Below are 25,409 nucleotides of genomic sequence, written 5' to 3' on the forward strand. Positions count from 1 at the left end.
GTCGTGTTGCACCAATGCTTTTTGCATAATATATTCCCCACCTCCCTGACAATAGAGAGCATTTTGCCTTGGAGATTGCCGCTGTGTGTTGCCTGATGCACAGGAGTGAATTCTGGCATTGTGTTGGCAGATGAGAGCTTGATTGGACTCTCATATTAATTTCTTCTAGGGCATTTACCCTAGACCTCAACTCTCATAGACGCCCATTAGAATGCTGAGTTGGTGCCTAATTTCTTCACAGTCTCTGCACCTAGCACACACACACAATGACATCCTCCTTGGCTAGATCATGTCCTGTTCTAAACATGTCTGCACACATTTCACATTTCGCACATATTTTTAGACTGTGATGGTTGCAGAATCACCCACTTCAGTTCTCCCCCAAGCTACGGTACTACCGCTACTTTGAAGCGAATCGATTCCCGTCAACGAAAAGCGGATGTGTGCCATAATTTAGGACCTGCAAGTTTAACTGTAAGAACAATTATAAAAAAAATAAAGAATTAATTTTAGCAGCGGGAAAGATAGCTGTTCCACTGCAAGCAACTAGGGCTAGGCTGGCTATTAGGATTGGAATGGAAAGACGTTAACTAATTTTATTGAAGATAATATCCAATGCAGAATTCAGTTAAGTTAAATATTATAAAAGAGAGAGAGAGAGAGAGAGAGAGAGAGAGAGAGAGAGAGAGAGATTAGCCAATATGATTATCTGAAGAAAACACCTAAAAAAAAAATGTGCAACCATTTAAAACTGGTAAGGGCTGGTTGAATAGATTTCCAGGGAGAAGCCGCAAGTGCAGATCAAGGAGCCGAAACTTTCAAAAAAGAACTTGTTAAAATTATTGAAGAGGGGTATTATGTGTTATACTTCTCAACAAGTTTATAACATAGATGAAGCAGGACTTTTGTGGAAACGAATGCCTAAAAGAAGTTTCATATTGAAAGAAGAAAAAACATGCCAGGTTTCAAAATGGCAAAGGATCGGGTGACTTTATTGTTGGGTGTAACGCTGTGGGGGATTTAAAATTAATACCCCTTTTAGTTTATTTAGAAGAGGGCCAAAGTTCAACCCATAATCGACACATTTTTCATGATTAAATTCATCAATTAAATTAAATCAATTTAGATCAATTAAATTCATGATTTTAATTGGAATTTTAAGTTTAATTTTGATACGTAAGTAGTTACCACATATGTAATGCAGAATATTTAATATGTACAAATATTTGAATATTAAATATTTTGACCGACATTTGTGCATCTTTTCACTACCGTTTATTATTGATTAGGAAATATCCTATGGCACTGACCGCAACTTACAACATATGTTACCTTATGGGAATGCGGAGCTCGCTTAGCGCAGATTCACTTAGTGCTCTGTTTTTCCGGAATGAATTATCAGCGTTAAGCGAGCTGTCTAGAGTCTCACTTTAGGAAGAATGTAGATCTGCTGGATGGGTGAAGGGAACAAAAGGGTGGTCTTACCTAGAATGGCTTCAGTTCTGCAAATTACAGCATCTCGAGACAAGTTATCTGCAGGGAGATCTGACTGAGGTGTTTAAAGCCTTGAATGGATTGAGTAAGCCGAATGTTAATGGTATTCTTCCATTTGCTGAGACTACACACGAGAGGGCATAAATTCAACTTGAGGAAGGATAGTTGCAAGATAATGTGCAGAAGTTTGCCATCAGCCAGAGGCTGATTGATTGTTGGAACAGGTGTCCATCTGCTGTTGTTGTGGCACTGGTTCAGTTGAATAAATTCAACGGAGAACTAGACAAATTCTTGGAGGGTATGGATGGGTGAACTGTTTTTAAGGCCATAGTTAGGCCGCGCCTTGTGTACTCTATACATGTCTGAAGGCCTCACTTTAGGAAGGATGTAGATCTGCTGGAACAGGTGCAGAGAATGGCACCCAGATTGGTGAAGGGAACAAAGAGTGCTCTTTCCTCGAAAAGAAGTGTCAGTTCTGCTAATTGCAGTGCCTGAAGACCAAGCACCTGCGGGGAGATTTGATTGAGATGTTTAAAGCTTGAGTATGACGAATGTTAAGGTATTCTTCCACTTGCTGAGACTATGCATATGAGGGAGGGGCATAAATTCAAGTTGAGGAAGGATAGTTGCAGTACAGATGTATGGAACTTTTCCCTTCAGCCAGTGGGTGGTTAATTGTTGGAACAAGCTTCCATCTGCTGTTGTTATGGCACTGGAGAACTAGACAAATTCTTCAATGATACAGATGGGTGAACTGTTTTTTCCTTTGCTGATGCTGTAAAAGTTTGCTTTCTTGCATTGTTTGCCATTACTATTACTACTTACATGGGCACTGTTCATCTGAATTGGCTTCTATAAATTCCCGCTCTCTCTCTCTCTCTCTCTCTCTCTCTCTCTCTCTCTCTCTCTCTCTCTCTCTCTCTCTCTCTCTCTCTCTCTCTCTCTCTGTTCCAAAGCTGTCTGAACACATGGCGTAACCAGTCAACATCCTTTTACTGTCCAACTTCAAATTCACAGAACCAACTTTTCTGCCTCATTTATTCATTCAACTTCCGTTTTCTGACTCAACCTTTCTTCACATGTATTTCTTGAAAATTACACTCTACAGAAGTTCAAGTGTCATTAGCATTAGTAAAGGCACATGATGCAAGGAAGTAAGCTTATATAGCATCAGTGAAAAAAAACTTCTCATTTCACCCATCGACTCACTCCAAATTTTGTTTAGTTCTGCCTTGAATCTGTTTAAGCTATCAACTTCTACAATGATAGATGGAAGTTTCTTTCAGCAATGAACCACCCACTGGTTAAAGGCAAAATTACCACACATATATCCTACAACAGTCTTTCCACAATTTGAATTTATGCCTCTCAGGTGATTATTCTGAGCAAGAGGAAGAATTCCATCAGCATTGAGCATGCTCAAATCATTCAAAGCTTTATACACCTCAATCAGATCACCTCACAGGTTGGGAAGGAGCAGCAGTGCGTAGCACACGCTTCTTGATTAGACTCGGGGTTCGAGCCCGTCACCACCAAATACGGAGGATGCGGAAAGGTCAGGGAATAACCACCGCATATCCCGGAGCAATATGGCCTTAGTTGCTAATGCTCCTAAAAACCAAATAACAAACAAACATTACAAACCTCACAGGTGCCTAGTCTCCAGACACTGCAATTTGCAAAACTTAACCCTTTCTTTGTAGTAACCCTTTGTTCCATTCACTAATCTAGTTTCTCTCGTTCCAACAGCTCTACATCCATCTTAAAATGAGGCCACCAGACCTGTATAACAGTACTCAAGGTGTGGCCTGACCATTGCCTTATACCAGGGAATAATCACCTCCTTATCGCTGCTAGAAAATTTCCTGTATATCATTGACAAGACACCATAAGCTACTCTCGTAGACTGTCTACACTGCTCAGAAAACTTCATGTCTGCCTGCAAAATTACCCGCAGGTCCTTTTCATTCTCTACCACTGTCATTGTAATACTAGACAGTTGATACGTTACTCTGGGGTTACTGCTTCCTGTATGCAGTACTTTACATTTGTTAATGTTAAACTTCATTTGCCACTTCTGAGCCCATTTTCCCAACTTTTCTAGATCCTCTTGCAGCAGCGTACTGTCATTATGTCATTAAGCCTGATATACCATCATTAATAAATACAGAAAACAACAATGGATCTAACACTGAACTCCAAGGGACTCCACTAATAACATTAGTCCACGAAGCTGACCGGGCTAGCCAGGTGGGTAAAGTACCTGCCTGGCGACCCAAAGGTCGTGGGTTCGAATCTCGCTTAGGGCTTGGATTAGAGTAAAATGCAAAAACTTTGGGAGGTGCATTATGGCCATAAAAGCTGATGCACTAACAAAAAAAAAAAAAAAAAAAAAAAAAGTCCACGAAGAGTAGTGTGCATTGATTACAAGTCCCTCTCACTCCGTCTTATCCCACTCAACCATCCCTTGGTTTGAGCCCGTCACCACCAAAACGAAGGATGCGGAAAGGTCAGGGATTGACCACCGCATATTCTCGGAGCAATATGGCCTTAGTTGCTAATGCTCCTAAAAACCAAAGCAACAACAACAACAACTCAACCATCCCTTTATCCATAGCAGCAATTTGCCTCAAATGCCACAGTGCTCCAATTTATGCGTCAGTCTTCGTGCAACAGTATCAAAAGCCTTTCTAAGATCCAAATATATGATATCAAAATTATTCTTTGCATTCAGTTCCCTTGTGACTACGTCATAGTATCCAATCAAATTGTTCAGACAAAACTTCCCCTTAAGAAACCCATGCTGTGTCCGAGCTATAACTGAAGTCTTGTCTGGATGTTCCTGTAATGCTTCTTTAATCAGTGCCTCCATTAATTTCCCCTTGAACAGAAGTTAAACTAACAGGTCTGTAATTACCTGTGTTGCCCTATGATCCTCCTTTGTGGATTGGGGTCACATTTTCACATCTCCAGTCCATGAGTACCTCCCTTGAGTCCAAGGAAGCTCTCATAATTATGGCTAAGGATTTGCTTACTTCCTTTGCTGCATTCTTTAATATAACTGGATAGATCCCATCCACCCCAGGTGCCTTTCTTATGTTTATCTTCAACAATTTCTCCTCCACTTTACTCTCAGTTATTACAAGATTATCTAGATTATTCCTGATGTGTGAATGTAGATAAAAAATATTCATTTAGTTTATCTACCTGAGCAGGATTATCAACAGTTGAACCATCGATATCAAGTGGACTAATCTGATTCATCCCCTTCCTTCTAGTCCGTGTATTCTTCCAAAATCCTTTTCCTAAGATTTCTTGCAATCTACCTTTGCCTGCCTAACCTCCTTTGTGACTTGGTTACAGACCAACTTATATCTGCTTATAATTTATATGTATCCCATGCATTTTTCTTCTCTGCCACATGTCTAATTAGTTCATCTGACATCCATTTAGGCCTAAATCTTGAACAATATTTCTTAGTTGGTATGAAAAGCCTAGTAGCTTCCAAGATTAAATCTTTGAATGCTTCCCATTTTGAATTTGCTGTTGGTACCATCATCAATTGGTCCCACCATTTAGAATTTAAATACTGTCTCAGACCAATGTAGTCACCTTTACGAAAGTAAAAACCCTTCCCTTTACCCCCGATGGTAGTTACCTCTTTGAGTAAATCCCACTTCAGCACACTGTGTTCAGTGCCACCTAGTGGTTCCTTTATCGGCAGATTCTTAATGCATGAAGAATTACTACTGATAATCAGATCAAGAGTATTACTCCCTCTAATTGCCTTTCGAAGATGCTGCTGTAGAAAGCAATCATCCAATAAATCCACAAAAACCTTGCTAGTGTTTGAGTGACCAACCCACAAATTCCAGTCAATATCTGGGAAACTATAATCCTCCATTATATAAGACTCTCTGATTCACTGGCCCACTCTATTTTTCTGTACAGTTGTTTATTATACTCATCGGAGTCATTAGGCCTATGACACACTCCTACTCTCAATTTTGCTTTTCCAGTGCTTACATCACACCAAACTGACTTGACACTGCACTGTCCAGCCATGTTGACTTGCTGTACTTCTTTGGATTTAGTTTTTTTTAACCAATAGCATAACCCCTCCTCTCTTCCTGTCCTGTCTATTCTTTCCGTATTACGCATTATAGCTTAGTTGCTAATGCACTAATAAAAATCCAAACCAAACCAAATCTTTCTGTACACATTGTACTTTCCAAATTCCAGTTCTGCAATTCTTATATCTGTGCAATACCACATCTCTGTTATCCCAACAATATATGCCTTCGATGTTTTGACCAACACCTCAAATTCATCAGACTTATTTACCAAACTCCTAGCATTGGTGTACATGCACCTGTTCCTGTAGATGCCTCCGTAGCCAGGTTGGAAGGAGCAGCAGTGCGCAGCACACGCTTCTTGATTAGAACGGGGTTCGAGCCCGTCACCACCAAATACGGAGGATGCGGAAAGGTCAGGGAATGACCACCGCATATCCCAGAGCAATATGGCCTTAGTTGCTAATGCTCCTAAAAACCAAACAACATAACAAACCTGTTCCTGTTCTTAGCTACCCTAACACAGCCCATGTATTTACTTGTTCCACAATGACTCCCAGCAAGCTCTCGAATCCCCTGCATCTTGTTGTCCAGGCTGATGCTCATTCCAATAGAAGCAGTGCAAGAATCACTTTCACCTTTTACTGTTAATCTATTAGTCAGTGTATTCCCCCAAGCTAGCAGGGGGGGATACACGGACTAATAGATTAACAGTAGCTGCTGGCAACAATGGCCAGTACCTTTCATTTTCTCATCCTTCAACCCATGCACAGTACTAAGTATTACAGGTTGTAATACCTCCTGTGTTTGGGGTTTTCATAATTAAAAAAAAAAAAAAAATTCTAAAGGTCAGTTAAGTACAGAGTATTAAATAATGGTCCCGATGGCTTTGTCTCCTTACGGGAAGGGATGGGAACTAAACAAATTTATGGTGTTTTTATTTTGACTGATTGCCAAGTGGTTAGTCATACAATACAATACACAAACGTGCACATCATGCATGACTGGCTCTGTATAGACGATACAATGCAAATGACATCAGCACTTTGTAGGGTGATCCTACAAAGGATCAACCTACATCAAACCTCAAGACTGATGGGAGCAGCTTGGTACTACATATAAGTAGATGGCTCGCTTCTTTGAAGAAGGAACAGGAGCTGGCTTGCCAGTTTTATGGCGAATCCTGTCAGATGATTGTTAAGAAACCAGTCATACAACACAGTGCCATCATTTCATTTAATCCTCTACCAGGCAAAGAGTCTAAGGAGTCCCAAGGATTGATTTTCAGGAGCTAAGAATTGTTAGGAGGAATGGTCAAAATAGGGGATAAAATTTCTTCATTTTTCCTTATAATGTAATCGACCTTATATTTTACCTTATAATTTATCTTATAAAGAACCATTCTTTAACCTTTACTGCTTATGTTGATTTATTAGAAAATTTTTGTCTAGTTAAGGATTAAACTGAACCTATACAACCTGCATAACTGGCTATGCTGACATTAAATCACAAAGCTGCAGAAGGGGGGGGTTGTGTGTGTGGGGGGGGGTTACTGCCTAGATCAATGGTTTTGACCTTTTTTTAATAATGGCACCCTTAAGTAATTTATTTTATTTTGTGGCACCCCTACTCAATTTACTGCCTGTTATATCCGATTCTGTGTGTGTGTGTGTGTGTGTGTGTGTGTGTGTGTGTGTGTGTGTGTGTGTGTGTGTGTGTGTGTGTGTGTGTGTGTGTGTGTGTGTGTGTGTGTGTGTGTGTGTATTATAGTAGTAATATTAAACTGTTAAGAAGCAAAATAAGCAGAAAAAGGAAAATAACAAAAGTCATCATATGTTTAATGCTCCAAAACGTGCAGTGCAGCAGTAAAAGAAGCAAAAGGATATAAATAATGTGTGTTTTGTAACATAGTGTCTGTGAAAATGGAAATGAAAAATACACAAAGTGCCTGAACTAAAAGAAGTTTAAGGGATAGTAGAAACTGGAAGTGAAGTAGTGGTGAAAAGTGAAAGAATTTGAAAAACCTAGTACAAAAATGAATTGGGACTTAGGAAGCAAAAAATATACAAAAATAATTTTGTACAAATAAATAATAAATAACAAATAAATAAATAAATAAAACTGTATTCAGATATGGGAGGGCAATTTTAGCAAGAGGTCGAATCAAGGGATGGCAAATATGCAAAATCTGAATACAATAACTGAAAAGATGATACATAGCCAAGAATTTCATCAGAGGACTACTCCTGACCATGTATCGGGCACTGCATTTCCAAACTTGTTTATAGTATTAGGAAAAGGGTGGGAGCAAATATGCGGCCTTTATCGTAATCCTAACAGATAAGGTAGTCCCTACGCAATGTAAAATTAAGTTAATAATGTAATTTTAAATTTAATACAAGTTTACAAAAGGATAATGTGAAATATTATACAAATGTTTGTACCATGTGGAAGGGGTAAAAGGTAATTAAATTAACGTGGTTAAAAAATGTAAAATAAAATGTAAAAAACAAATATACAGCAGAGAAATTTGATCTAAAATTTGATGTAAAGATCAAAATTCTTTTAGATCAAATTTCTCTGCTGTATATTTGAATTTTATTTTACATTTTTTAACCATGTTAATTTAATTACCAAATTTAATAATACAAATGTTTAACCATGTGGAAGGGGTAAAAACCCCTTCCGCATGGTCAAACATTTGTATTATGTTTCACCTTACACTTTTGTAAACTTGTATTAAATTCAAAGGCCTCCTTAGCCGAGTGGTCAGGATTTGGAGTGCAGTAGCACACGCTCCTTGAGTAGACCGGGATTCAAGCCCCTGACTGCTAAATAAGGTCGATCTGCCAGCCCGCACTGGACCAGCGTGGCAGATTATGGTCCATTTCCCACAGCATGAATTGTTGAGGGGGCTTCCATCCTGCAGTGGGTTGATAATGGCTGCAGTTTTATTAAATTTAAAATTACATCATTAACTTAATTTTTACACTGCGTAGGGACTACCTTATCTGTTAGTATCTGTTAATATTGTTAGTATTACGATATGATATCTGTTAGTATTACGATAAAGGCCGCATATTTGCTCCCACCCTTTTCCTAATACTATAGACAAATTTGGAAACGCAGTGCCTGATACATGGTCAGGAGTAGTCCTCTGATGAAATTCTTGGCTCACTTCACTTTTACTGTTAATCTATTAGTCAGTGTATTCCCCCAAGCCAGCAGGGGGGGGGATACACGTATTCAGATTTTGCATATTTGCCATCCCTTGATTCGACCTCTTGCTAAAATTGCCCTCCCATATCTGAATACAGTGTTATTTATTATTTATTTGTACAAAATTATTTATTATTTATTTATTATTTTTATTTTGTGTTATTTATTATTTATTTGTACAAAATTATTTTTGTATATTGTTTGCTTCCTCAGTCCCAATTCATTTTTTTACTAGGTTTTTCAAATTCTTTCACTTTTTCACCACTACTTCACTTCCAGTTTCTACTATCCCTTAAACTTCTCTTAGTTCAGGCACTTTGTGTATATTTCATTTCCATTTTCACAGACACTGTATTTATGTTACAAACTACACACACATATATATATAATATTTAAAAAAATGTTATATGATAGTTATAATAATATAATTATAAGTATGTAACTTTTTATAATGAAATAAATACTTAAATTAAAAAAAAAAGTAAGTTTAAATAATTTAAACCCAAATTACATGGCACCCCTGGAATGCTTTTGTGGCACCCTGGTTGAAAACCACTGGCCTAGACAGAGGCTACAATGTATCTCCATTCTGTACACATTTTACTCACAACGTTCAAAATTCTACATCCCTCATATTAGAGGGACATGATGTTTTTTTATTCCTGTGATGTCACCATTTGTTGACTTAACCAGTACTTCAGATTCATCAAATTTATTTACTATGCTTCTAAAATTATAATCAAAAGGATTCATATTGCTGTGTTCTACAAATTATGTTAATTACCAATATAAAATAACATGTGGTGGTGTTCCTTTTAACCACTGTTTAGCCTTAATCTTTAGATTTAATTGTTTCTTATCTATAAAGCTGCTGAAATAAGCTCATAACAATAGCTGAATATTTAATTTGTTATCTTTTTGAAATTGTAAACAAATTTATACTGATCCAGATTGCCTTGTAGCATTTCCATTACTCATTAACAGTTGACTTTTCTTTTCTTTTTTTTTTTTAAAGCAATGTGAGATGTTTATGTAATTTTGATTACATTAGATTTTATAAATTTGCTTCATTTAGTTAGCTTAATCAGTTGATAATTAGATATTATAAATTTTTCTCTTAAGTTGCCTTTCTAATTAAAATACAATCTTTCTGCATATTTTAGGTTTATCAGCATATGTCAGGGACAAGTTGGAGAACAAGTAAGTGTTCATATTTTAGATGAATAGAAAAATTATGAATTAATCAAACTGAAGAGACTGTTTCACAAAAAATGTGTTGTAGCTATCCACTTGAGTGATAATAAGACTTAGTGAAAATTATAGTGAATTTTTAGTAATAACAACGTGATAAAGTCATAATAATGTGTCACATCAACAAAGACGAACAACTTACTTTGCAGTCAGTGATTTACTATGTGGGAATCTTGTCACTTTTTTTTTTTTATTTCATGCACATGATCATATGGAGTATGGATATCATCCCAACATTGGAGGCTTATAAATACTTCATTATATTTTCTCATTTTTTTCCCCCCATGGTTTGGACTGCTCTGAGAACTTTAGAAATACATCACAAAATTTTTAAAAAATACCTTATTATGTAATTGTGGCATAACTGGTTGAAAGTAATGGGAAACTTGTTCACAATCTACAGCTGCATGTTAAATTCAGATTCTTCTTCTTTAAGTGCCATCTCCAAGAAGGAGATTGGCAGCCAACAATTACCCTCTTTCTCTGTGTCTTGTTGTGAATTATTTTGTTAGTTTTCAGTCCAGGGCAGTGTCTCAGGTTGTTCATTCATCCATCTCCTTCTAGATGGTGCAGTTCTTCTGACCATCTGTTATTTGTTATTTGGTTTTTAGGAGCATTAGCAACTAAGGCTATATTGCTTGGGGGATATGCGGTGGTCATTCCCTGACCTTTCCGCATCCTCCGTATTTGGTGGTGACGGGCTTGAACCCCGGTCTATGACCATCTGTATATGACATTATAGTGTTCCTCTACTTTTAGTTATCAGAAAGATTCTAGACTATTCCTTGGGCTCATGAACCTTAAGTAAGTCTGTGTATCAGTTTCATAATTGTCTTTACAAGGATTGTCGAGATTGCACTTCTGTCAACTGAACTCAAAGAAGTATGCAGATTTTCCAGCCCAGTGTTAACTCTGGAAAATTGCACTAAATTGGGAAACAGTGAATTTAACTAAAATCTTGGAAATTTCTGTTTTGAAATTGATAACTAGTTTTGGTCTATCATAATCATCTTCAACCATTTCTAACATTTATGTTTGTTTGTTTGAGAAAATTTCAGTTTTGGTTAAAAAGACATTTCATGTTGTAATAGCAATAGTATTTGCCATATAGTGCAAGGAAGCCACAGGCTTTTGCTGCACTTGGAAAAAAAACAGAAAAAAAAAGGAACACACCAAGTAGATAAGAAAATACAAATTATATGCTTCCTTCCTCACACAGATAACTATCCAGTTGACCTTTGAATCTACAGCTATGTATTAAATTCAGTTTCTTCTTCTTAAACTGCCACCTTCAAGAAGTAGATTGGTAGCCAGCAATTACCCTCTTTCTCTGTATCTTGCCTTATGAATTATTTTGCCAGTGTTCGGTCTAGTTGCATATTATTGTAGGCTTACTTTCTTATGGGAATTTTTCATGGACTAAAAATGTATGCTTTTTGGGCTAGTTAAGATCGTTCATCGGTGAAGATAGGATATTAGAAATGGAACAGGAATTAGAAATTGTGAATTGGAATATCATCAGCTTTGCTGAAACAAGAAGAAATCAATCATTTATAAGTTTATCAAGTGGAAATCTGCTGTACACCAATGGAAACAGTGAAAAGAGTGAAGGTGAAGTTTGCCTTCTGGTCCATAAAGATATAAAAAACAACATTTTGGAATTCAAAAGTACATCACAAGGGTTTCAAGACTATTACTCAGGGTTTATAAGAGGTACAAACTAAAGGTTATAATGATATATGCACCAAAAGCAAGCCACGATGTTGAACAGGTTGAAGAAATGTACACCGAAATTGAGAGACTTCTAGATAAACATAAAACTCACTATACTATTATTATGGGGGACTTCAATGCTAAGATTGGAAAGAGACAAAACAGTGCAGAAAGGGAAACTATAAGAAATTTTGGAACTGGTGAAAGAAATGAAAGAGGTGAAAGACTTGTGGAATTTGCAAAATCTCGAAGAATGTCAGTAATGAACACTTTTTTTCAAGAAATGGACATGGAAGAGCCCAAATGGATTGAGAATTAATGAAATCAACTTCATCCTCACTAACAGAAGACATATTGTGAACAATGTTACCATCCTGAACAAGGGAAATGTTGGAAGTGATTACAGAATAGTAAGGTGTATACTTGATGTAGATGTAAGAAAAGAAAGGAAAAAATTAACTCGAATAAATAATACAAAGGTTTCTGAGATAACAGAAGGTGAGAAAAAGCAGTATGTACTGGAACTTAAGAACAAGTTTGAGCTTCTGAAGACCTTTCAGGACCAAGCTATTGACGAGGAATGCAACAATTTTCTGAAAGTGATAAAGCCTGAGAAACCTATAAGTAAAAAGAAATCTAAAGAAGAAAAAATTAGTGAAGAAACACTTGTTATGATGAACACTGACAAGGACAAAATTGAGTTTACTGAGTTATGCAAAGCCATTAGAAAGAGACTCAGAGAGGACATAAGAAAATTTAACACAAGAAAAGTAGAACAAGCATTAAGGGAAAACAAAGGATTTAAGTCAGCAGCCACGAGCAGTAATACAGAAAGACAAATGAAACTGAAGAATAGCAATGGTGTCTTATAAATAGCAGAGAAGGCATAATTCAAATAGCAGAAGACTACTATAAAGAGTTATACAAGGAGCGACATATGCACAGTGGGGAAGATGGATCGCAAGTTGGTAACACATACAACATACCTTATGAGGTAGAACATGCTTTGAAGAAAATAAAGACTCAGAAAGCCCCAGGGGAATATGAAGTTACTGTAGAGTTGTTAAAATTTGGAGGAAGAGATATGACACAAAAACTGGCAAGCCTCTTCACAAAATACATTAGAAAAGGTGTTTACATTAGAAAAACCTAAGGAGTGGAATAATGCAATCATAGTTTTGCTGCATAAGAAAGGAGATAAATCAGAAATTGGAAATTATAGACCAATTAGCTTGTTATCCCACATCTACAAGTTGTTCACATGGGTCATTACTAACAGATTAGAAAGAATATTGATGAATCAACTGAAAGAGAAAGGCTGGCTTTAGGGCAGGATTCTCAACTATGGATCACCTTCACGTAATATCACAGCTAATGGAGAAAGCAAATGAATATAAACACCATTATGCCTGGCATTTGTGGATTATGAAAAGGCATTTGACTCCATACAGCATAAGGCAATGTTTCAGGCACTGGAAAGACAATGCATAGATACCCTATATATTATGATTTTGAAGAAAATAAATAAGAATGCTACCTCCTTTATTAGACTAGACAAAGACAGTAGTAAATTTAAAATTGAGAAAGGAGTTCGACAAGGAGATACAATATCTCCGAAGTTGTTTACTGCTGCCCTTGAGGAAGCTTTCAGAAGATTAGACTGGTCGCAGAAAGGAGTCAATGTGAATGGAGAGTACCTAAACCATTTATGATTTGCAGATAACATTGTGGTCATAAGCCACGATCCCAAAGAATTAAGAGGAAAATCTTAATCAGTTATGCAGAGTTAGTAGGGATTTTGCACTAAAGATGAATATGGCTAAAACAAAAGTAATGATGAACAAGTATGCCACAGAAAGGGATATAATGATTGAAAGAGCAGTAATTGAAAAGGTGGAGTCATATACTTATCTGGGACAAGTCATTAGCTGTAATAATGATAAATGGCTGGAAGTCAAGAGAAGAATAAATTTTGCATGGATAGTATTCAGGAAATATAGTCACATATTGAGGAACAATATCCCAATTTGTCTGAAATGTAAAATAATGTGTACTCCCCACCATGACTGATGCAAGTGAAACTTGGGCACTCACCAAAAGAATGGAAGAGAAGCTGAGAACTACACAGCAAAGAATGGAAGAGAAGCTGAGAACTACACAGCAAAGAATGGAAGAGAAGCTGAGAACTACACAGCAAAGAATGGAATGAATTATATTGAAAATCAGACTGTTAGATAAGAAGAGAAACTGGAGAAATAAGAAAATGGATTATGCAGCAAACTCAAGTAAAGGACATTCTTATCAAAACTAAAGAACTAAAATGGTCTTGGGCAGGACACATAGCTCAAAGACATGATGACAGATGGACTAAGAAAATAACAGAATGGTAACCAAAAGGAGCTTGAAGAAAACCTGGAAGACAACAACAGAGATGGACAGATGAAATTCATGAGTTTGTGGGTAGTAAATGGATGGCCTTTGCACAAAACAGAAGGAACTGGAAAGTTGCTGGAGAGGCTTTCATCTTGCAGTGGATTGAAAATGGCTGATGATGGCTGATATCAACCGTGTGGAACTACACTGGCAGTGGTTGAGAGTGAAAAGGACCTGGGGGTAATTTTGCAGGCACACATGAAGTTTTTTGAGCAGTGCAGACAGTCTACAAGAGTAGCTTATAGTGCCTTGTCAATGATATACAGGAATTTTTCTAGCCGGGATAAGGAGGTGATTATCTCCTTGTAAACGCAATGGATGTAGAGCTGTTGGAACGCATACAGAGAAGGGCAACAAGATTAGTGAATGGAACAAAGGGGTGCTCTTACGAAGTAAGGCTTAAATTTTGCAAAATACAGTGTCTGGAGACTAGGCACCTGCGAGGTGATCTGATTGAGGTGTATAAAGCCTTGAATGGTTTGAGCATGCTCAATGCTGATGGGATTCTTCCTCTTGCTCAGAATAGTCTAAATTTGCAGATGATGTTAAAATTGGTAGAGTAGTTAATGATCACTGTCAAGCTGAGCTTCTTCAGAGAGACCTAGATAGACTTCAGGAATGGTCAGAAAAATGGCAGCTGTGCTTTAATCCAACAAGGTGTAAGGTATTACACCTGGGAAACAGTAACCACAAAATAACTTATTCACTTGGTTCAGTTCAACTAAACCCAGTACTGGAGGAAAGGGACTTGGGTGTTACGATACGGTCAGACATGAAATTCTCTGAGCATTATAAACAGGTTGCAAGGAAAGCCCATGGTGTCCTATCGATGATCTATCAAACTTTTGCAAGTAGAGATAGGGGCGTGATAATCCCATTATATAAGGCTTTTGTTAGACCACACTTGGAATACTGTGTTCAAGTATGGAGACCGCACCTAAAGACAGACATCGAGCTTCTTGAAAGGGTCCAAAGACAGGTAACTCGCCTAGTGAGATCGGCAAAAGGGTGTCCTTATGAAGAAAGACTTCGAATATGTGGGTTGCAGAGTTTGGAAACTAGACACCTCAGAGGAGATTTGATTGAGGTGTTTAAGGCTCTGAGAGGCATCAGTAAAATGGATTAGGACGAAATTTTCAAGATTATAAAAGATGCTAGAACTAGGGGACATAAATTCAAGTTACAGGGGGAAATGTTTAGATTGGACTGCAGGAAGTTTTATTTTAGTCAGCGAGTTATAAATTATTGGAATAAGTTGCCTACATGGGTGGCAGAGGCTGTCAGTTTGGGGAAATTCAAAGGTCATCTGAATAGTACCTTCGGGTGAGGGAAGCGCATAGGATGATAGGTTTAATTTCCTTTTCTTTTATTAATTATTATTTTTTTATCATTGTTTTATTCGAGTTTTTTTTTTTTTTTTTTTTTGGCTGGTTCAAGGGCATTAGCCATAGGCTTTCTTGCACCATGCAGCCATCACTAATACTAATACTAATCGCCAGAGAGGGCATAAATTCAGATTGAGGGAAGACAGTTGTAGGATAGATGTGCAGAAGTTTGCCTTTAGCCAACTGGTGGTTGATGGCTAGAACAAACTTCCATCTGTCATTGTAGAAGTTGATAGCTTTAACAGATTCAAAGGAGAACTAGACAAACATTTGGAGTGAGTGGATGGGTGAAATGAGAAGGTGGTGTGTGTGTGTGTTTTTTTTTTTTTTTTTTTGGCTTATGCTATATAAGCTTGCTTTCTTGCATCATATGCCCTTGCTAATACAGTGAGTAACACTTTCCCGACTGTGGCGTAGGTATAAACTTTCTTTCAATCCCATTCTCCCACTATTAGACCTGCCTTTGACTCATATACATGTCACCATGCATAGCAAACATTGTTTAATTAATTTAAGCAGATTTTATTTCTTCTGCATTCATAAATCAGATTACATATTGCATCTTTATATTTGTGCAAGGGTGCTGCCACCTTGGAAATTGAATGTTTCCATGCCAGCACATGATGCTGTGTGTGTGTGTGTGTGTGTGTGTGTGTGTGTGTGTGTGTGTGTGTGTGTGTGTGTGTGTGTGTGTGTGTGTGTGTGTGTGTGTGTGTGTGTGTGTGTTCGGGGTTTTCAGCAGATCTCAATCGATAATCTGGCAAAAGGTTACATTAGGCTGCATTTTAAGAAAATTTCTGAAGTTTTACTGCTGATAAATAATCTGAAATAATTTTTAATGGAAATTTTGAAAGTTACTGAAAATTTGCTCTATCATATCTGAAATTTTTACAAATAAAAAAAAAAAGAAAAAGAAAATATTTGTGGAGGTATTTCTGGTTTATTTTGTATTTTTAGAGATTTTACAAATAGGTTTTTTTTTATATACAACATAATATACAACATAAGCCGTATATGATGGTGCAAACTGGATTTCTTATACACCGACTAGATTAAACTTGTGCCTTTTTGAGTTCTTCAGGCAGCTAATTTCGGTGCCCATTCCTCTTTTTAGCATCCAGCAGTAGTGTTAGTCATCATATTGACATCCTATTCCCCTAAGTGGATTTTCAGATTTGGGGTCCTTCAAAAATTCCTGCTTTGTTTTTTTTTTTCACATCTAAGCAATGCGAATTTGGTGCATACATACTTGAAACAATTTCTTTCTTTATTCAGGGCTTGGACAAACTGTTCATTAAACTTAGCTTTATATGCAGAGAAGATAACAGAGATTTCTTTTCCCTGGTTAGATTAGTGTTTTTACTCTTTTGATGTCAATTTTTGCTCAGATCATAGCAGTGAAATTATTTTTGTAGGGATGAAATCCTTTATTCCACACTCCATATTAAAATATCATCTTTTATATAAACCTTTGTTTTTCCAGTAAATGTGCTAAGGCTGTTCAAGATAAGAATGTTGCATATAGCAATTGGCTTGCATCCAAATCTGCAAGGTCATTTTCTGCCCACACCAAAGTTCACAACAGTTGTAAACAGTTATTAATCTGTCCAAACTAGATTTTGAACAGGCTAAGAGAAGAAAACTTGTTACTTGTCCAAATGGTAGTAGAGCATTCTAGTCTGTTGCAAGCTATTGGCCACAACTTTTACCCATCTCTATTCCCATCTCTGTCAAAACCAGATGGTTCTATTTCCACTTCAGCTAAAGATAAAGCTGACCTGCTAGCATTTTACTTTTCTTCATGTATTCTTCAAACTCATGTATTGATGATCTGGATAAACAACCTCATACCATTCCCAGTACACTCCATTCAATGTCTCCTGTGGTCTTACATCAAAAGGATCTCAGAAGAATTTTGAACAGTCTTGATGCCGAGAAAGTTCCATATTCTGATGGTATTTCTTCACTTGTTCTCAAAAACTCTGCTCCTGAGCTTACTTCTTCCTGTTCTGTGTCGAATTTTTACACTTTCTTATTCCACTCATGTTTTCCTTTCTGCTTGGATATTTGCTCATATCCAGCTAGTTCCTAAAAAGGTGACAAATCCCTCCCTTCCAATTATCGTCCCATTTCATTTACTTCTACTCTTTAGCATTAGCATTAGTAGAGGCATATGATGCAAGAAAGCAAGCTTATTCAGCATCAGCCAAAAAAAAAAAAAAAAAAAAAAAACCACTCCCATTTCACCCCTCCGTTCGTTCGAAATACCTGTCCAGTTGAGCCTTAAATTTGTTTAGGCTATCAACTTCAACAACAAGTGACGGAAGTCAGTTCCACCAACCAACCACCCGCTGGCCAAAGGCAAATTTCCGCACATCTATCCGACATCCGTCCTTCCTCAATTTGAATTTATGCCCTCTGAGGTGATTATTTTGAGCAAGATGAAGAATCCCATTGGCATTGAGCATGCTCAAACCATTCAAAGCCTTATACACCTCTATCAGATCACCTTGCCGGTGCCTAGTCTACAGACTCTGTAATTTGCAAAACTTAAGCCTTTCTTCGTAAGAGCAACCCTTTGTTCCATTCACTAATCTTGTTGCCCTTCTCTGTACCTGTTCCAGCAGCTCTACATCCTTCTTGAAATGAGGCCTCCAGACCTGTATACAGTACTCAAGATGTGGCCTAACCATTGCCTTATACAAGGGAATAATCACCTCCTTATCCCTGCTAGAAAAATTCCTGTATATCATTAACAAGACACCATGAGCTACTCTTCCAGCTCGTCTGCACTGCTCAGAGAACTTCATATCTGCCTGCACAATTACCCCCAGGTCCTTTTCATTCTCCACCACTGTCAGTGTAGTACCGCAGAGTTGATATGTTGCTCTGGGGTTACTGTTTCCCATATGTAGTACTTTACATTTGTCAATGTTAAACTTCATTTGCCACCTCTCAGCCCATCTGTTCAACCTTTCCAGATCCTGTTGCAGCAGCATAGCGTCAGTAGTGTCCTTAACAACCCTGCCAACCTTTGTATCATCTGCAAACTTGGACATTAAACTTGATATCCCATCATTAATATCATTCATAAACACCGAAAACAACAACGGACCCAACACTGAACCCTGAGGAACTCCACTAATAACATTAGTCCACGTTGAGCAGTGTCCATTGATTACCACTCTCTGTCTTCTGCCACTCAACCATCCCCTTATCCATAGCAGCAATCTGCTCCAATTTGTGCAGCAGTCTTCCATGTGCAACAGTATCAAAAGCCTTTCTAAGATCCAAATATATAATATCAAAGTTATTCCCTGCATCCAATTCTTTTGTGACTACATCATAGTATCCAATCAAATTGGTCAGGCAAGACCTGCCCTTAACAAAACCATGCTGCGTCTGAGCTATAACTGAATTCTTGTCTAGATGATGCTGCAGTGCTTCTTTAACCAGTGCCTCCATTAATTTACCTGGAACAGAAGTTAAACTAACAGGTCTATAATTACTTGTGTCAGCCTTTGATCCTACTTTGTGAATTGGGGGTTACATTTGCACATCTCCAGTCTATGGGTACCTCCCCTGAGTCCAAAAAAGCACTCATAATTATGCCTAAGGGTTTGCTTACTTCCTTTGCTGCCTCCTTTAATATAACTGGATAGATCCCATCCACCCCAGGTGCCTTTTTTATGTTTATCCTCAACAATCTCTCCTCCACTTTCCTCTCAGTTATTACAAAATCATCCAGCTCACTGCCAATGTTTACTTTACCTACATCATTCTCCTTCCTGAATAACTCCTCATGCGTGAATGTAGATGCAAAATACTCGTTTAGATTGTTAGCCACCCGAGCAGGAGCCTCAACTGTTGAACCATCAATATCCAGTGGACCAATCTGATTTATCCCTTTCCTTCTTGAGTTTAAATAGGTAAAGAACTCTTTTCTGTTTTTCTTTGCATCCTTTGCCAAGGATTTTTCGTAGTCTGCCTTTGCCTGCCTAATCTCCTTTGTGACTTGGTTACAGACCAACTTATATCTATCATAGGCTTCCATGTCACCCATTAATTTGTATGTATCCCATGCATTTTTCTTCTCTGCCACATGTCTCATTAGTTCATCTGACAACCATTTAGGCCTAAACCTTGAACAATATTTCTTAGTTGGTATGTAAAGCCTGGTAGCCTCCAATATTAGTTCCTTGAATGCTTCCCATTTTGAGTTTGCTGTTGGTAACATCATCAGTTGGTCCCACTGTATAGAATTTAAATACTGTCTCAGACCATCATAGTCGCCTTTACGAAAACCAAAACCCTTCCCTTTACCTCTTATGGTAGTTACCTCCTTCAGTAAATCCCACTTCAACACACTGTGATCACTGCCGCCTAGTGGTTCATTTATCTGCAGATTCTTAATGCATGAAGAATCACTACTGATAATCAGATCAAGAGTATTGCTCCCTCTTGTTGCCTCACGAACATGCTGATGTAGAAAACAATCATCCAATAAATCCGCAAAAGCCTTGCTAGTGTGCGAGTGACCAATCCACAAATTCCAGTCAATATCTGGGAAATTAAAATCCCCCATTATAAGACTCTCTGATTTACTGGCCCACTCTATTTCCCTGTACAATATCTTATTATACTCATCGGAGTCATTAGGCCTATAGCACACTCCTACTCTCAATTTTGATTTCCCTATGCTTATGTCACACCAAACTGACTCGACACTGCCCTGTCCATCGATGTCGACTGGCTTCACTTCCTTGGATTTATGTGTTTCTTAACTAAAAGCATAACCCCTCCTCGCCTCCTGTCCTGTCTATCTTTTCTATACACATTGTATTCCCCAAATTCCAGTTCCGCATTCCTTATATCTGTGTGACACCACGTCTCTGATATCCCAACAATATCTGCCTTTGATGTTTTGAGCAATACCTCAAATTCATCAAATTTATTTACCAAACTCCTAGCATTGGTGTACACGCAGGTATACATGCACCTGTTTCTATTCTTAGTTACCCTAACACAACCCATGTGTTTACTTGTACCGCAATGACTCCCAGCAGTCTCTGAAATATCCTGCATCTTGTTTTTCAGGCTTCTGCTCATTTCAATAGAAGCAGTGCAAGAATCACTTCCACCTCTGCCAGTGGCTACTGTTAATCTATTAGTCTTTGTATCCCCCCCCAACTAGCAGTTTTCCGACCCACCTAACACTGCCTCGACAGCATCAGCAAAAATTCTTGCACCCTTTCTATTGAAGTGTATCCCATCCCTGTAGAAGCAGTCTCTCCAGTTAACAAGTACAGACCAGGCTGAAAAAAAATTCTACCCCTTGAGCCCTGCACAATCTTTCCAGGGCCGAATTGATCGACAGGGCTCTCATCATATACTCCCTCCTATCGTGTCTGGGCAGAATTGCAGACACTTTCAAATTCAACCCTAATTCACGGCTTTTTTTCATCAGTGACCTGTACTTGTTAAGTAATTCCGCCGGTCTCCTACTCTTAATATCATTAGTGCTAACGTGTACAACTATATCACCTTTTGTGCCCTTAAAAGATGATATCCGCTCTACGTCATCAACCTTTGCCCCTGGCAGACATACCCTGGTCCTGTTCCACCTATCCTTTTTACAAAGCATGTTCCCCGTTTCCCTGACAATAGAGTCACCAACAACTACTAGTTCCTGTGGGACCAGCGCATTCTGCCTAGGGGGCTGCCTCTGTGTTGCCTTATGACCAAGTGCAAGCTCTGGCGTTGATGTGGGCAGCTGAGAGCTTGATGGACCCCTCAATTTATTTCCTTCGAGGGCATCCACCCTGTCCTTCAAGCTGTCATAAAGGCCCATAACAACGCTGAATTTTCGCCTGATTTCCTTGCACTCCTTACATCGTGCACACACAAAGACATCCCCCTTGGCAGTATCATGTCCCGTACCCGACTGCTCCGCAAACATCAAGCAAACAGTGCATTTTAAAAGGCTGTGATTCAGAGGGCAACTGCCCCCCCTCAGTTCCCCCCTGAACCACAGCACTCCCATTAGCTTGAGCCTTTTGCTTTGCTGCTCTGGTCTGAGTCATGATTCCGATTTATTCAATAAAATTTCAAAACAAAATTAATTCCTTAAGTTATATCCCAAAACAGTTATAATGCTATATTTATTTTTTCAGTATCTAGTGTTTTCTACGAGTTCCCTTTATACAACTTCCGTATCACGTGTACCACTATAGTTATGTATTAATTATTTGTTACAACCAAGTCGTTATATATATATATATATATATATATATATATATAGTTAAAAGTACAATTTAATTGACAATAAAGTTTATCAAGATTAATAGATTTACTGATTAATTGATTGACAATATTATATTATGCACTATACTACACTAAGCTTATGCTATCGTGTAAAAATGGCGGGAATTCACGAACGGTACGTCTACGGACTCGTAAGTATTGATTAGCTTCCAAATCTCGCTATCTCAATTTAGAATAAAACTAAGGATCCTGACTAGGTCTATAATCTACTTATAGAAGATAATTTGATATAACAATTGGTTAATAAATCGACTAAATTTGGTTAAAAAAAAAGACCTCTCGTTCAATTTGTAACACGTGGATTTGATACCGTTACCGATACTAAGTAATACCTACAAAATTTCTGTCTAAGTTAAACTTTAAACTAAGTATCATAACTAGGAATATAAAGCTACTCTAGAAAATAAGTGAATATGACAATTTAAGCTAATAAATCAGAAAATAAATCAGGAAAAACTTCTCTGTTCCAAGAGCGTCAAAGAGCTACGTCCGCACAGGCTAACCTCGTACCCTCTTTCTAAATTAACGGAGAAATCTATTAACTGCCAACTCCTAAACTATCTAGAAACCTTGCATCTGATTTATGATGAAAGGTTTTTGTAACTGGGTATCCAGTTTTCTCTCTGACTGCTCAGTCGACCAGGTGATGGTAGATGGCTTTTTGTCTTCTAACTTCAACACTGATGCAGTTGTTCCCTAAGGCTCAGTTCTTTCTCCCATTCTTTTCCTCTTGTATATAATGACATTCTTCCATTGACTGGTAATTCTATCCATAGTTTTGCTGATTATAGAACATTGCATTCCACTTTCCAGTTTGAAAAACCGTGCTGTGCACAAACTGCTTCAACTTCTCGAATATCCACTACCAATTCCTTAAATGTGGATCTCCAGGTAATTCTCTAGTGGGGCAAAGACAACTTAGTTGATTTTAATCCTTCTAAAACTCAATCCTGTCTTATATCTCACAAAAAGGATTTTCTTCTGCTCCTATGCTTATCTTCGATGACGGCGCCTCCATAGCCAGGTGGGCAGGAGCATTAGTGCGTAGCACACGCTTCTTGATTAGACCGGGGTTTGAGCCCGTCACCACCAAATACGGAGAATGCGGAAAGGTCAGGGAATGACCACTGCATATCCCGGAGCAATATGGCCTTAGTTGCTAATGCTCCTAAAAACCAAAAAACAACAACAACATCTTCGATGACACTCTGATTTTTAGGCAAGGTCATATATCTCTATCGGGAATTACCATGACTTTTACTCTCTCTTGGCATAACCCTAGGGGTTCACATCTGGTGAGTATGGGCTTGGCACACCCAGGGTCCTGAGCTGGATATCATTATTTCATTCTTATCTTTCTTGGTGATTCCTTTCTACTTCTAAATTTCTTTCTCAGGGTAACTCGGAGAATTTTTTTTTTTAGCTGGTGCATCATGAGCCTCAGGCTTCCTTGCACCATATGGATAATAATAACAATAATATTAAGCACATTACAAATATTTCTTCCTGTTCATTTAAAAAACTGGTTTTTCTCTTTCGCTCTTGATGTTACCTTTCTTCCAAACAGTTGTTCACTCTGTTCAAATCGTAAATCTGTTGTACCATGTGGAATGTTGTTCCACATCTAATAGAGGTGTATAAAGTCTTGAATGGTTTGAGCATGCTCAATACTGATGGGATTCTTCCTCTTGCTCAGAATAATCACCTGAGAGGGCATAAATTCAGATTGAGGAAAGACAGATGTGGGATAGATGTGCGGAAATTTGCCTTTAGCCAGCGGGTAGTTGGTTGGTGGAACAGACTTCCATCCCTTGTTGTGGAAGTTGATAGCCTAAATAAATTTAAGGCTCAGCTGGACAGGTATTTCAAATGAACGGAGGGATGAAATGGAAGTGTTGTTTTTTTTTGTTTTTTTTTTGGCTATTGCTGCATAAGCTCGCTTTCTTGCATCATATGCCTCTACTAATGCTAAGCCCCAAAACCTCTCTCAAGGTTCTATATTCCATTCAAAAGTTTGCAGTTAGGTTAATTAATGACTCATCTCTAACAGATTGTCTCCCTGTCTGTCTTATAGATTTCTGTTTCTGCTGTATGTTTTTTCTATAGATACTTTCATGGGCACTGTTCTTTTGAATTGGCTTCTATAATTTCCATTCTCTCTTCCAAAGCAGTCTGAACAAGTGCCACAACCAGCCAGTGTCCTTTTACTGTCCAACTTCAAACTCATAAAAAAATAAATAAATAATAGCACTTTGTTTCGATTTACTAGGGCTTGCCTTTAACCCCTTGAAGTCTGATGTTGCACCCATTGCATCATTGTAAAATTCCGCTTGCAGTCAGCATCCCTGGCAGTGTTTCCATTTATGGAATTTATTTTCCCTGCAGTCCTGGTGCAGTTATTGTTCTTCTTGTGCAATCATTATACAAGCTGAAAAGCTAAATCATTGTTTATTAATATTTATATTCTTTTGTTAACTGAAGGCAGTTTGTTTTTTTTGTACTCTTTCAGGCACATGTTACTGCAAACATTATTATTTCCAATTATGAAATTTGTTTTCCCACTGTACTGGCTCAATTAACAAAAGTAGCCATCATTAATATGATCCTGAGGTTCCGGGCCCAACACGGGAATGGCAAGTGTTGTGTCTTTCTTTTCACCACAATTTTACAATCACAAGCACTCCATATGGCACACTTTATTGGGGCTCAACTTTTATCGTGTCCACTTAATTTAATTCCGAAATGTGCATCATATATATTTTTCACAAATTATGTTATATCCTGCCTTTGTAACATTATAACATAGTTACTGCAAATGTAACAAAATATATTTGGATTGTTTGCACAACCACAGTTTGTTACTGTCAGAAACAAAGAATATGAAAATTGCATTGGAAGCAGATACTAGTTAGCACAACTGCACCAGAAAACAGCTGAATGTGGAAAGAACACTTGGCAGGTTTATATATATCTTCCTGACCTGAAGGTCTCAACTTGTTTAAACATATCTGGGTACATATATACATGTCAATCACAAAGGAAGTAGCCCACATATCACATATACATAGAGTGTATGTCTCTGAAAACAATTCCTACTGTTTGTAAAAAAGCTGCATATGATAGGTAAAAAGAGTTCAAATTTTTAGAATTTGCATTAAAAGTACAAAATTCATGGTGTTCAGAAACACCATGAATTTTGGAGTGGGTACATCAAAATCTGTACACACCAATGTTATCATCAGTTTTTCCATAATGGGCATTACAGTAAACCCTAATTAAACTGGACTAATAGGGGCTGAGAGGTGTCTGTTTTAATGCAAGTCCGGATTATATGAAATATGTTGTAATGTGGGTAAAGCTTATTTAAATAACATAATGTATGTGGATAACAGTAAAAACATGTTTATTTTACATTAAAAATATGTATGTACATTGTCAAAAATATGTAGTAAATATATGTATGCACATACTGTATTTACATTAAAAATACGTAATATCCATAATCACTTAGAACTAC

At 37.7% G+C, this 25,409-nt stretch overlaps 1 protein-coding gene across 1 annotated transcript in view; it reads left to right on the forward strand.

The window, feature by feature from the left end:
• LOC150076555 (pre-piRNA 3'-exonuclease trimmer-like) overlaps positions 1 to 25,409 on the forward strand; it is a 202,122-nt gene that overhangs the window by 49,364 nt on the left and 127,349 nt on the right. The window contains exon 6 of the mRNA XM_090387381.1: positions 9,950 to 9,986. Coding sequence (XP_090243507.1) covers positions 9,950 to 9,986 — 37 coding nt within the window. The remainder of the gene's footprint in view (positions 1 to 9,949; positions 9,987 to 25,409) is intronic.

The sequence above is a fragment of the Mastigoproctus giganteus genome, chromosome 13 (assembly GCF_048544385.1).
Source record: "Mastigoproctus giganteus isolate SK-2022 chromosome 13, ASM4854438v1, whole genome shotgun sequence".
NCBI lineage: Eukaryota > Metazoa > Arthropoda > Arachnida > Uropygi > Thelyphonidae > Mastigoproctus > Mastigoproctus giganteus.